Genomic DNA, 12,782 nt, shown 5'->3' on the forward strand with positions numbered 1-12,782 from the left:
GGTCCTTGTTCGATGTGAACCTACAGGAGCGGAATAGACAACATGAGAAATTAGACAATGGCTGTACTCAGCTGGTTTAGCAAGGCAGAAAAGGAATATACCTCAACATAACCCCAAACAGAATCTCGGTCATACTTGAGGTTGTGTAAGTTTTCCTCACTGATTTGTATGGAGTTCTCTTTAAAAGCCTCTTGTACAATTACACCGCTGCATAAACATTGGAATAACTACATTGATAATGAATACAAAGGGTAAAAAGAAGAAGATGGGAGTTACTCAAGAAACCTTTTATCAGAAAATTGCAAGGCTGAAGCTGGCAACATTCCAGCAACAGCAGCACTACCTAGGAAGGTAGATTGGAATCTAACTCCCTCTTCATCACTAAAAGTGATTACCTAAAAGGTTCCAAGACAAAGGCAGATGCTTGATTAGATTTCAGATATGGTCAGTCCAATCATCGTTGAGGTAGCAACAGATACAGGAAATCAGTGATGACCTTTGGATAAATAGTTGGCTGCATTCAATGCAAAACTATAAACAGGAGAGCATGACTACTGGAAATAAATGATCTAATCAAGGTCTGTCTAATCAATCATGGAGTCGAAGAGTGAACTTCTTCTGGATTACCATCCATCTCTCTTGCACCATGAGATAGAATTTTGGTTTGACCTCTGAACTGAATATTTTGACAATCTCACTCAAACATACATAATTTCCTACATGAATTGAATCATTGAAATCTGTCACCTCCAAGTACATGGTTCTCCCACACAATTAACTGCAAATATATATAACATAATTTTCTAGCAATGACTGTGATTTCAGGTGCTAGCTATCCTATTCCAGATAAACTCCTAAAGGATAAGACTAAAAAGAAAAATCCACACCTTCCAATGCATGCAGCAAATGTCAATTCTGGACATTTGAATAATGATGCAAGAATGCTACTCTATAGGCAAAATAGTACATGGCCAAAGGCACGAATGAAGCTTCAAGAACAATAAGCAGCAAAATTTTCATATACCTCGACTGGCCACAATAGATTGCCCAACTTTCCGCGGGCATTCAGAACCTTCAGTGCAGATATTGCTAAGATAACACCTAATGATCCATCGAATATTCCAGCATCAACAACAGTATCCTTTGTCAAACAAAGAACTATCCAATATTAGAACAAATGATGGAGACACGTGTCGGAGGAGGCGGAGGTGGGTGTGGGCGTCGGCGTCGGCGTTGCGGGCAACCAGCAGAGGAGAGAGTGCGTCGGCGTTGGCGGATGAGGAGGCGGAGGCGGAGGTGGGCGTCAGCGTTGGCGTCGTGGGCAACCAGCGGAGGAGAGAGAGCGTTCTTCTCAGTTAGAGTATGCTATTCGCTAATTGCACGATGGAGAGAAATGTAGTGCTGCATCTTACATCGGAGGAGGTCAAAAGGAAGAACACGACAGTAACGAAAACGCTAAACGGTATCAGTCAATTAAATTCACAGAGAAAGAACGAGTATCGACCTGGCATGAGGGCGTTTTCTGAAATGTAGGTGTTCTTGGCGAGAATCGGCAGCAAAAGCAGAGCCAGAACCCCCGCAACGCAGCAGATGACACTGCGAAGAAGTCCACAAGGTCGAAGATGCGCGTGAGCTCGCGCTCGAGTCGCCGGAACAGATTCGCCCGAATAACAACGAGCAGAGATAATCAAAGACCGAGAAGCTACTGCGGTACCTGACGAGGACGCTGTGAGATATGAGCAGAGTCCCCAGCCGAACGATCGGTCGAGCCGACGGAGGCGGAGGCGGGCGTCGGCGGAGGCGTCGCGGGGAGGAGAGAGAGCAGAGGCGTCGGCGGAGGCGGAGGTGGGCATCGGGCATCGGCGTCGACGTCCCGAGCAACCAGCGGAGGAGAGCAGAGGCGTCGGCGGAGGTGGAAAGGACGTCGGCGTCGCAGGCAACCAGCAGAGGAGGCGTCGCGGGCAACCAACGGAGGAGAGAGTAGAGGAGCGGAAGAGCATTCGGAGAGAAGCCCTGCGACTTTTGTTCTCTCGCAAAACGGAACGGAGAACGGGGAGAACGGGGAGAGAGAGAGAGGAATGGACAGGAGAGCAGAGGTCGCAGAGGAGAGAGAGCGTCAGTGGTGGGCCTCAGGAGCGGCGCGCGCAAATTTTAAACCTCTGACGCCTCTGCTTACGTGGAGCCACGTGTCGATCGCTGAGTGGTCTTACATCTCACTGATGTGGAGTGTAAAACCCAGCCAATATTTTCTCCTATCCTTCCTGAAATAGTTGGACAAAAAGAAAAGTTTGAATCGGTCCAACTTGGTGGCTTTATAATAAAAATAAAGTTAAATTAAAAAGGAGAAACTGCCTCAATCAATGAACAATCTCCTCACTTCACACACACAAATACCATCTGTAGCATAGCGTAAGTGCTAACGAGTTCTATAACATTACTGAGAAGTCATTCTGTTCATAGCTGATAGCCAAAGCCTCCAAATTAAGTTCCATCAAGTTAAGAAGTACAACTTTGAGCGCACCCTATCTATATGAAGCTATCAAGAAATTGTCTGAAGTTCTTTTCTGAGAAGGGCATAAGGAAGGTGCTCTCTTTTATACTGCACATGCTCATTATTGATACAACAGGAATCTACATTGGAGAAGGCTGCGTAATTCACTTCACACGAATAAGAGTTGACAAGACGAGTCTCAATCGCTTGTGGCAAGAAGGCAAGAACCTCTATTTCCTCCGCTTATATGCATATGGGTGGGTCACAACTTGAGTATTGGCGGACAAGATGGGGGACTTGCACCACCCAGGAAGTCATGAACAAGGCTGGCAAGCTTCATGAGCACGATAGTTTCGGCAAGTACAACCTCATCAATAACAACTATGAGCATTTCACCTCGTTTTGCCAGTCCGGCATATGGGCAAGCGCACAGACAGCATTGGTCAGTGCTTGTCCGCAGAAGATCAGTGAAGTCGAAGAATGGTTTATGAAGTTTCTGTAGATGAAGTAAGTTTGAGTGACTCAAAAATTCCACGAATCTTCCCTTCCCAATCTGTCTTTTTACTAGCAATTATATTCATCCGTTTGAGAGTCATTGTCTGTTGTCCAGCAGTAAAAGGAATGAAACTTTAGTTTTTTATATCCAGCTTTGGACCGGAATGGGCAGTGAGAGACATGGACACTTGCGTGGAGGAAGAACTGAGGTAAGAAAATATATGTAAGCCGCAAAACTATGTTCATTATTATTTTGATGTGCCTGGAAATATGTTAGGACTTTTGTCTGTTGGTGCTCGGTCCTCCTAGTTAGACTTGCCAAAAGAAGGCAACATCTAATCCTGAATGAATTTCTGGCATTAAAATCACTTCACTTTGGTGCATATTGGATACATACTTTTGGCATTCGAGAAACAATTGGAGAAACGAGACAACAGTAAAATCACGCTAGAATATCAAAAAGAGTGTTCCACAAAGTACACAATATTTTCCTTCTCAGCGGCCTCTCTCTCGACAATATTGTCATTTATTTTGTTGTTCTTGTAGCATAGAACGTTACGGAGAAGTCATTCTGTTCATCTCTTTTAACTAACATAGCTGATAGCCAAAACCTCCAAATTAAGTTCCATCATGTTTAGAAGTAAAACTTCAAGCACACTCTATCTAAATGAAGCTATCAAGAAATTGTCTGAAGTTCTTTTCTGAGAAGGGCATAAGGCAGGTTCTCTCTTTTACCTCAAACTATTTACAAGAATGAAAAACCAAGCCGAAAGGATTTTAGTCATTATGTGCAAAATGTTTTTGCTTCATTCAGATAACCTAGCAGAATGGTTATTCCTAAGGAAAAGGCGCATCGTAAGATAAGTCAAGCAGGAAGGTACTTTTTTTAGCACAAAGCCACATATATGGAGTCCACTCCGAACCCATTTCTCAAATTTAATATTACAATCCACAAAGCAATGCGGGGTGCTATTTGCTATGAAAATTTGAACATGTAGTCAATGCTTATTTGATCGAATAGGCCAAATGAGTTTCACCTGGGAAGGATACTGAATAGTGTGACCAATGACTGCTCTGTTTATACAAGCAGAAAAAGTCCCTGCTAGTGAACAAATCGATCATGCATGGTGCCTTCAAGACTTTGATCATATCACATGAAGTGCGAACAACATAATAAATAAATTCAAGCATTTCATATTCTATTAGCACTGGCAGCTTCTATTGATTCTAATTCTTTCACGACTTTAGTCATGGAAGGCCGAAACCTAAGAGTCTCTTCAACGCATTTTGAGGCAAGCTTTGCTATTTGGAATGCAGAATATCTATTATATTTGCCCTTCAATCTAGAGTCCATTATAGTCCACAGTTTATCTTTACTGGATAAGAATGGTCCAGCCCACTCCACTAAATTAGCTTTGCCTCGTGGACGTCTCCAATCAAATGCCCTCAAGCCCGTTAGTATTTCAAGCAGCACGATACCAAAACTGTAAACATCACTCTTTACACATAGACGCCCTGTAAAATCCAAAAGTTTTATGTGATGTTGCAGCGAAACATTAGAAAATAACTTCCTGATATTATTGTCAAAATTCAAGACTAAATGTTTTTCAACACTAAGGCTCCATTTTCACTAAAAACAATTTTCTGGAAAAAGTTTTCGGATTTTCTGATACTAATTTCGTAGAAAATTAACTAATTGAAAGAACATTTTCCATCAACAAAAAAAGTCTTTTAAAATAGAAAAAAAAAACGTTTTCCTCTTTTCGAGTAGGGGAAGACATTTTTCTCACTCATTCTCTATTATCTCACACTCTTGCTAGCCCTCATTTTTTTCTCTTATTTCTTTTTTAAAAACGGCAATGCTATTTCCACTCCATATATGACTAAATCCACCCCATTTTCACCAAGGAAACAAGATTGCCCTTGATCATTTACTTGCAATTTAAAGTGGTGGTCCCATTTCTTTTTTCTTTTTTTCTTTTATTTTCACCTCCATCTAGAATCCAATTGCCATAATTAAGCATTTTACGTATTTTTTTGGTCTATTATGGACATCCTATATATTTTAGTAAGAAAATATATATCAAGTCTCTTTAATTACAACATAAAGAATTTATATTTTTTTTCTTTACTATTAGTCAGATACTATTACAAAGAGCATGTGAGACGTTGTAAGAGCATCTAGGAATATGCTAAAATCATCGATGTGAAAAAGTTATGTATAATGAGGTATTTAATTTTTTTTTATCACGAATACTTCATGTATGCTATTAATTTTTGTCAATCCAAAATGAGATTTCATTAGAATTTATATATATATATATATATATATATATATATATATATATATTGTGCAATTTTATAAATAATTAATTTTTATCTTTTAAATTTTCATGTTGGAAAATATAACTATGATTTCATTTTCAAAAACCTTTAAAGAGGTTTTTCTTTTTCTTTTTAATCCTTTCATTGCATTTGATGTATTTGTATATAAAGGACAACTGATAAGAAAAGGATTAATGATGATATGCACAACAAAAGTGAAAATTTATAAACAAGTCACTGTGTTAAAAATTATCTATCTTAATTTATTTATTTTTTTGAAAATTTCTTTGATAATCGATCCTTAAGTTTGCTCAATAATGCAAAAAAGAGTTAGGTTTTTTGAAAATTTTCTTTTCAACAAAACTAATTTCTATGAAAATAAAATCTATCAATAAAAAAGAAAACCTAGTGCACACAATATGTCAAAACAAAACATGTGAAATTCTTAATTTTGTCAATTAGATCCTACATAGAAATAGAAAAACTAAGAAAAGCAAAGTAAATTAATTTGTGGCACACAAATTGTGTGTGTACCACAGAAAAAAAAATGGGGCAATCTTGTGTGTGTGTGTGTGTACGCACTCCATAAATTTGTGGCACCGTGTTCAAAAAAATAAATAAATTTGCAGCACTAGTTTTTTTTTTTTTTTTTGGTCCGATTCCTTTTAATTTGCAGCACCAGTTTAAGTTACAATAAATGATTTGGGGCAATTTTGTCTTTTTGTTAAAAAAAAATTGGGGTGGAAATAACACCGTCCTTTAAAATATTAGAATTTTTAATTCATCTCTTTTTCTTTTTTCTTTCTTTCTCAACCATCTGCCGGCCACAAGGTGGATTTAGTCATATAAGGAGTGGAAATAGCACTGCCCTCTTAAAAATTAGAATTTTTAATTCTTTTTCTTTTTCTTATTTTTCTTTTTCTTAGTTTTTTCTTTCTTTCTCGACCAACCGCCAGCCACAGAACGGTAGAGGATCAGCCTTGGGCGAGCCTTGAGCTTGCTCGCCAAATCAACGAGATCAAGCTGGCCACTCGCCGATTTGGCAAGGCCTAAGGCCACCGAGCTCAAGTTCGCCTTTGGCCAATCACCGTGGCTGGCTATTAATTGAAGAAGAAGGAGGAGGAAAAGAAAAAGTGGAAAGAAAAATGAAAATTTTAAAAATAATAATTAAAAATTCAATTTTAAAATAAAATATTTATTAAAAAGAGTCCATGGAGTAAAATTGAATCGAATTTTTCATATCGAACGGCAAAAAATGTTATTTAGTTTATTTTCAAGTTTCAATCGAATACCAAAAAATATTATCATTATTTTCTAGAAAATGGCATTATGAAATATAAGTTGCCAAAAGGCACTTTACAATGGAAAAATTACCGGTTGCTCTGTATTCAGGGGCAGCATAGTGAAAGGTACCCATAAGCGTGTCGTAACATGTGACTTGCCCTCGAAGGACCAGACCTCACCAATCCAAAGTCGGTGAGTTTGGCCGTGTAAGACTGCAGAAGAACCGAACAATAGATTAGACTCGGGTTCCAACCTAAATATCAATTGGAAATTTTTTGTGAATCTAGCAAAAGACAATATGCAAATATTTAAAAGCAACCAGGGACAGTTTAATGGTCTTGTGTTCTGAACTAAACATCAAATCTAAGAAGGATAGATTTGTGAACAATTACAACCCTTCCATCAATTAAGCAGAGGGAAACATAGGCTCTTCACTCTCCTGGTTAGAGTACACAATTGCAAGTGTTCAAAGTGAGATACTAGGCATTTCATTATTGTCATTATACTTCTCCCAAGAATTTTACTAGAATGATATGGTTCATGTGAATTTTATGATACAAGACCTTAATCATCATAAGGAGGATAAAGTATTCACCCCATCTAGCAAAATATTTGAAGATTTGAAATCCTTGAATATTATTTGCCTCTCAAAATTGTGCAAGAAGGCCAAGCCTCTGGTAGCCCCGACTGCGATCTTACGGCATACATTCCATGAGAGATGATCTGTAGAGCCCTCTGTAACCAGAATAATAAACAATATAAAATGTAAGTAATTCTTAAAAGCAAATACATGTTAAAACTAGCTTAAATTTTGAAATAGGCACATGCATCAACTATGACTATGAACTAATCGAGAAGATATGCTAAACAATTGGCATTCTTAAGGAGACCTTTTCTAGATTTACAAAATGATTAGACCACTTACTTTTGAATATATGTTTTCCCAAACTGCCCATCGGCATGAACGCTAAATTTTCGTCCTCTTGACAAAATCCCAGGAGTGTGGCAAGGTTAGGGTGAGATAGCCTTCCAAGAAAGTCTATTCCCTCTGCATGGAAATAAGCGAAAGAGAGCCTCACACAGGGTCAGTAATAAAAGATATGAAAGAAATGGAAGCCCCCACACTAAACCAGGCAGATGTTTTTCTCCTTAAGCTTCAAATGGTCAAAGAAATGAAACAATTACAATGGAATAGTTGATATCGAAACAAAAGGTACAGAATGGGAACTGAGACCTAATTTCCAATGAAATGTTCAGTTTAACTAGTAGTTTGACTGCAGACTCATGGTCATTGTGCATCCTGTAATATAAAATACATATCAATATTGGTAAAATGTACTTCGAGTCATACCAGCTCTGTAGAAAATATCTAGTTCGCATGAACCAGTAGTAGCTATGTAGAATCATTCGAATTTGCGACTGAAAACCGTTTGAATTCATCTTGCAGTGGTGTGTCCACCTATGGTTCGATCAACCTTGCAATTTGTTTCGGTTCTTGAATATAGAAGCAGAATTCGCTCGAAGGCGAAGAAAACAAGTTCACTATGAAAAGAACCGCATTGCATTAGTCAAAGAAGGTTAGAAAGATGAAGTTACCTAGGGGCTATGATCACATCGAAAGGTTGATCATTACATGGATGGAAGACTCGAACTTATATTTGCGCAATTTCTTCATTCCTTGCAATCGAATCGCACTTACTAGGTTCTTCCAATAGTTAGCATCATACAAGCCAATGGCCACACACACACACGGCATGGGTTTAAAAAGTCAATTACAAAATATAAGAAATGCAAAAAGAAAGTTCATCACCGCTAACTAAATGCAGCCCTAAAATATATTTTGCCGAGGACCATAGTCACCAAATAATCTCAAGAACAAAACCAAAAGCGTATTTTCAACTGTAAATAAATCGTTAAAAGAAACTGTAAATAAATCGTTGATCTTTCCTTTCTATCGAAATGATTGAAGCAAAATCGCTTCTTAGATTCTTCTTTTACTTAATTTAAATTCAAATAATGCGCATATGTCCATTCAAAAGGGGGTTAGATAACTGAAAACTTCACGAGAATCGTGAACATATTTAGGTAATATCACCACACAATTAACACTACTCAGTCAGGCACCAACAATAGTGTTGCTACCGCCCACTGCCATCAATTTGCACCCTAACAATGACTGGGGGTGATTATATACGTTCCGCTTGCGTTTAATTGAAGATAGAAAGAATGAGTCGGCAATAAATCCTGGAACATCACAAGTTTATGGACTGTTGAGGGATGCTCATGCGCTCGGGGGTTTAGGGTGTGGCAATCTTCTTCCATCAGCAATTTTTCTCACTGCATAGCGCAGTGCAGTGTCCTTGTCCGAATTTGCCATTCGAAGAATCTCTTTGCATGCATCAACTTGTCCTTATTCAAAAACCCAATGCAGTCGATTTGCAAACTTAATGGAGAGTTGTTTCGAAGCATCTTACTTCAGCAGCAAAGTGTAGGGGAGTGTCTCTTCTGTAGTTGCTTTGCTAGAGAAGGAATGGTCCTGATGGACATTGAATGTAAGGTATGATTATAAATAGAGGAAGAAGTCGAGCTCCAAAAAAAATGCCCACTGCTACCACAGGAGCGGCATGTATAAGAGTCAAAATAGGAGTAGGGCCTTCCATGGCATCAAGCTACCATACATGAAGGAGGCATTGTCCCAATTTCGCAATTGCACCTACAAATTAAAGAAAGGCACATAAAGTAAAAAATTAAAAAAGAACCTCATTATTATAAATCAAGTTATTGAATATTTGAAACAAATCCCTTTTTATCACAAAGATGTTACAGAGATGGGATTTGATCCAAAATTCTCACTATTTATTAGTTTCCTGGACCCCACGCCCCTATGGTGAAATCAGTAGACATGTTGCTCTTACGAAGCAGAAGAATATCTACAATCAACTTTGCCTCCATGTATTGAGCGGCAACACAAAGAAGGTTGCTCTAATTGGGTGTTGTTTCGTGGAAAGGGAAAAGGGAAAATGTAAATGTAAAATATGGGTTTTGACCCAGTCAAAAAAGAAAAACAAGAAAGAGTAAGGAGAGAGACCGAGAGTCTTCGGGAGAGAAGAAGAAAAAGAAGAGAGAGAGAAGGAAAGAAAAGAAAGAAAGGAAAAAAAAAAGGAGGGGGAGGAGGAGATAAAAGGGAAAGAGAGAAGGAAAAAAGAGGAGAGAGAGAAAGGGAGACCAAAGAGCTCACACTCAAAGAAAGGCAGATGAAGAGAAGAAGAAGAAGAAGAAAGAGGGTTTCATGCGTTTTCATCATGGGAGCCTCGCCAAGCCAACTTAACTACGTAACACAATGCCCGGTAAGAGCTCGTGTCGCTCGTTCATTCAATTAGAGTAATTTCAAACCTAGGGCTTGAAATTCGGAATTTTGGGAAAATCGAGGAACGAAGTATGATTTTGAGTCGTTGAGCCACATATAAAAATTTTATGGTGTTTTGAAGCCGTAGGATTTTACGGATTTGATTTGAGCTTACAGTTTGTCCGAAACAAAATTTTAAAATTTATCGTGAGTGATGAGTAGTGCGCGACCAGGACTTCGGGGCCATATTTTGTTAATTTTTAGCTTGATTTCAGGTTGGCTAAATTAGGATTCTTATAGTATGTTGGACGGGCTTTCCATTGACTATAAGTACGTTTAAACAAAGTTCGGTGAAAAAAATTATGGCATGATAAAGTTCCGTGTTCAAGCTTTGCGCTATAGACGGCTTTGAGTAATTGCTTTGGTTGAGCAATTTATTGGTGCGTGGGAGTCGTTTTCTAAGCGCTCACGCTTAGTTTAGTCAAGTCATAGTCGTTTTCTAAGCGCTCTCATTGTTTCTCGTTTATTTGATTGGATCGTGAGTTTGACAATTTGAGTAACGCTTGTTATTTGATCGTAAGTATTTCGAGGTGAGTGGTGCTATCTCTTCTAAGAATTTATAAGCTCATATTTTTTAAATGATAAAGGATTGATATTTTATGAGTTATGAATAGGTATATTTGTTGTATAAAATTTAGATCGGGCATTTACTACGCTTTGGTATTTGAGAATAGTGTGAGAACTTTTTGGTGGAAATATATATTATGTTTGATGAATGAAGTTGAAAAATATTACATGTTTTGGGTTTATGAAACATTTTTACGAAAAGTTTGACTTTGAGATGGTTTATGGAATGTTATATAGATTTCGATTTGTGATAAGCTTTTTGAAATGTATTTGATTTGATTTGTAAAATTGATTTATGAGACGAGTCTTGAAATTATTTTAGAATGTTTTATGAAAAGTATTTTTGGCAAATAAGTTAAATTGTGAAATCTTTTGGTGAATAAGAAATGATTTATGGATTTGGTTGTGTATTGTGGATAGTGTTGTTCTGGATTGGTATTAAAGTTCAACATCATTGTGAGCCCAGTGAAGGGTTTGTAGGTATGCACATACTAATTTAGAATATCTTTGTAGGCCGAGTCACATACTAATAATAGGTGAAGACCTTGCCAAGAGGGGAATCTTGGTCGCCTCGTCACCAGGTATTGTATCGTAATCATGGTTTGATAATGAGCAATGAATTGGTCAATGGAATGGACCATTGACACATGATATGAGTTTAATCGATGGAATGAACCATTTATATGTAATTTGATATTAGTCGTTGGAATAGACCATTGACATGTAATTTCATTAGACCGTTGATATGTGGCATGAGATTAAACAATTGAATGGACCATTGGCGCATGAATTAATGAGATTAATGAATGGATTAGACCATTGATGGTTATTTTGATATTATTGTGAAATGATTATTTCTGATATTTAAGCGTATGTACTTATTCTTTTAGTTTATGTTTGCCATAGCGTAGATTTGAGTTAAGAGAGTTATGGTTTGATTTATAAATATGCATAGTAGGTACTCGATCCACTTAGAAAAAATTCACTATTCAATAAGCTGCGGTTGCTCACCACTCTATTTGCCAATCTTTTTCAGATCCCTCAGCTAACGATGAGTAGTACGAAAGCAATATCGACGAGGGGACTTTTAGGAGTTGGATTTTGGGAGCTTGGGGTAGCGTTCTTCGAATGGAAGGACGGCCTTGTCATCCCCCATTCATGATGGTTTTGGGGTGTGACAGTAAACCCAATGCATGTGTGCGAAAGAGCATGCCTAGACAAGTTCAACCTTAGGAGATTTTGGAGGTAAATTACAATATTTGAATAAATGATACTAACTTGTCATATATAATTAATTAATTAATTAATTAATTATTGAGTGTTACTATTTTCAAATTGTGATTGCGGACTATATAATCAAGCTATCGTCCATAAATATAAGTTATTGGTTATAAATGAAAACGAAGTTCCCATGATTAAATATAAATTATGATTCAAAATACGAGACCGCTTCTCAACCCTGTCACGACCTCTTTTTTTCCGTCCGGGGAAAAAGAAGAAAGGTTTAGGGTATTTGCCTAAAGAAGCGGACCAACGGCCTAAATTAGGCGTGGGCTCTCCCAAGCCCATACCTCGCGCAACATTGGATTTTGAATTTTAATTCTTAACAACCTATGTAGTTCTAGGAGTCGCCACTAGCCTATTGAGGTCGGCTAGAAACCAACCGAGACACGGGAGTGTTGCCTCGATTTCTACGCAACCAGAGATTTCTAGGAACGGGGACTTGTTTACGCCAATGTTTCTATTAGCGCCCTTGCGGTACCACTAACTTGGAAGGTTGTTTATCTAAATGGCCACACCATCTTGATTACCAATTATAATATTTATGAAACCGCTAAGTGTCCATGTAAATGTTTTTGTAGGTTTTTTTGTCTAAACTAATCCTAACATAATTTAGAAAAGAAATTTACACTCAAATTATTGAAAAGCGGTGCGGTAAATAAACATCCAAGAAATTGAAATAACTTGAAAGTAATGCGGAAAAAGAAAGACCCGATACAAGTCGGGCAAATAATATTACATGGCCTTGTTATTACGCCCGGGACAGGACCCCGCGAGCAAAATGAGAAGTTAAATATGCATGAAATTACTCTAGATGCATGAAATTACTCCAATTAATTTTAATCTATGCAAAATGGATTATTTACAAAAATTGTTATAAAATAACAAAATAGCATTAAATTAGGAAAATGACATTTTAAAATTAGGAAAATT

At 37.7% G+C, this 12,782-nt stretch overlaps 1 protein-coding gene and 2 long non-coding RNA genes across 3 annotated transcripts; 1 reads left to right on the forward strand and 2 right to left on the reverse strand.

Annotated features, from left to right (window-relative positions):
* Position 1: 1 nt before the first annotated feature.
* Positions 2-1,769, reverse strand: LOC104450945. Its single transcript, XR_005546040.1, has 5 exons — positions 1,715-1,769; positions 1,025-1,596; positions 344-395; positions 102-207; positions 2-20 (listed from the first exon to the last, which is right to left on the reverse strand). It is a non-coding gene; the product is annotated as an uncharacterized LOC104450945 (long non-coding RNA).
* Positions 1,770-4,177: 2,408 nt separating this feature from the next.
* On the reverse strand, positions 4,178-7,944 carry LOC104429579 (probable serine/threonine-protein kinase PIX13). The gene is given in 7 exon segments (XM_039300208.1): positions 4,178-4,501; positions 6,686-6,730; positions 6,733-6,756; positions 6,759-6,807; positions 7,191-7,330; positions 7,521-7,643; positions 7,935-7,944. Coding segments are annotated over 7 exon segments (714 nt in total). The 3' UTR covers position 4,178.
* A 1,857-nt stretch (positions 7,945-9,801) lies between these two features.
* On the forward strand, positions 9,802-11,871 carry LOC120287769. Its single transcript, XR_005546046.1, has 2 exons — positions 9,802-9,942; positions 11,605-11,871. It is a non-coding gene; the product is annotated as an uncharacterized LOC120287769 (long non-coding RNA).
* The last annotated feature ends 911 nt before the right edge of the window (positions 11,872-12,782 follow it).

This window comes from Eucalyptus grandis, chromosome 8 (assembly GCF_016545825.1).
Source record: "Eucalyptus grandis isolate ANBG69807.140 chromosome 8, ASM1654582v1, whole genome shotgun sequence".
Taxonomy (NCBI): Eukaryota; Viridiplantae; Streptophyta; class Magnoliopsida; order Myrtales; family Myrtaceae; genus Eucalyptus; species Eucalyptus grandis.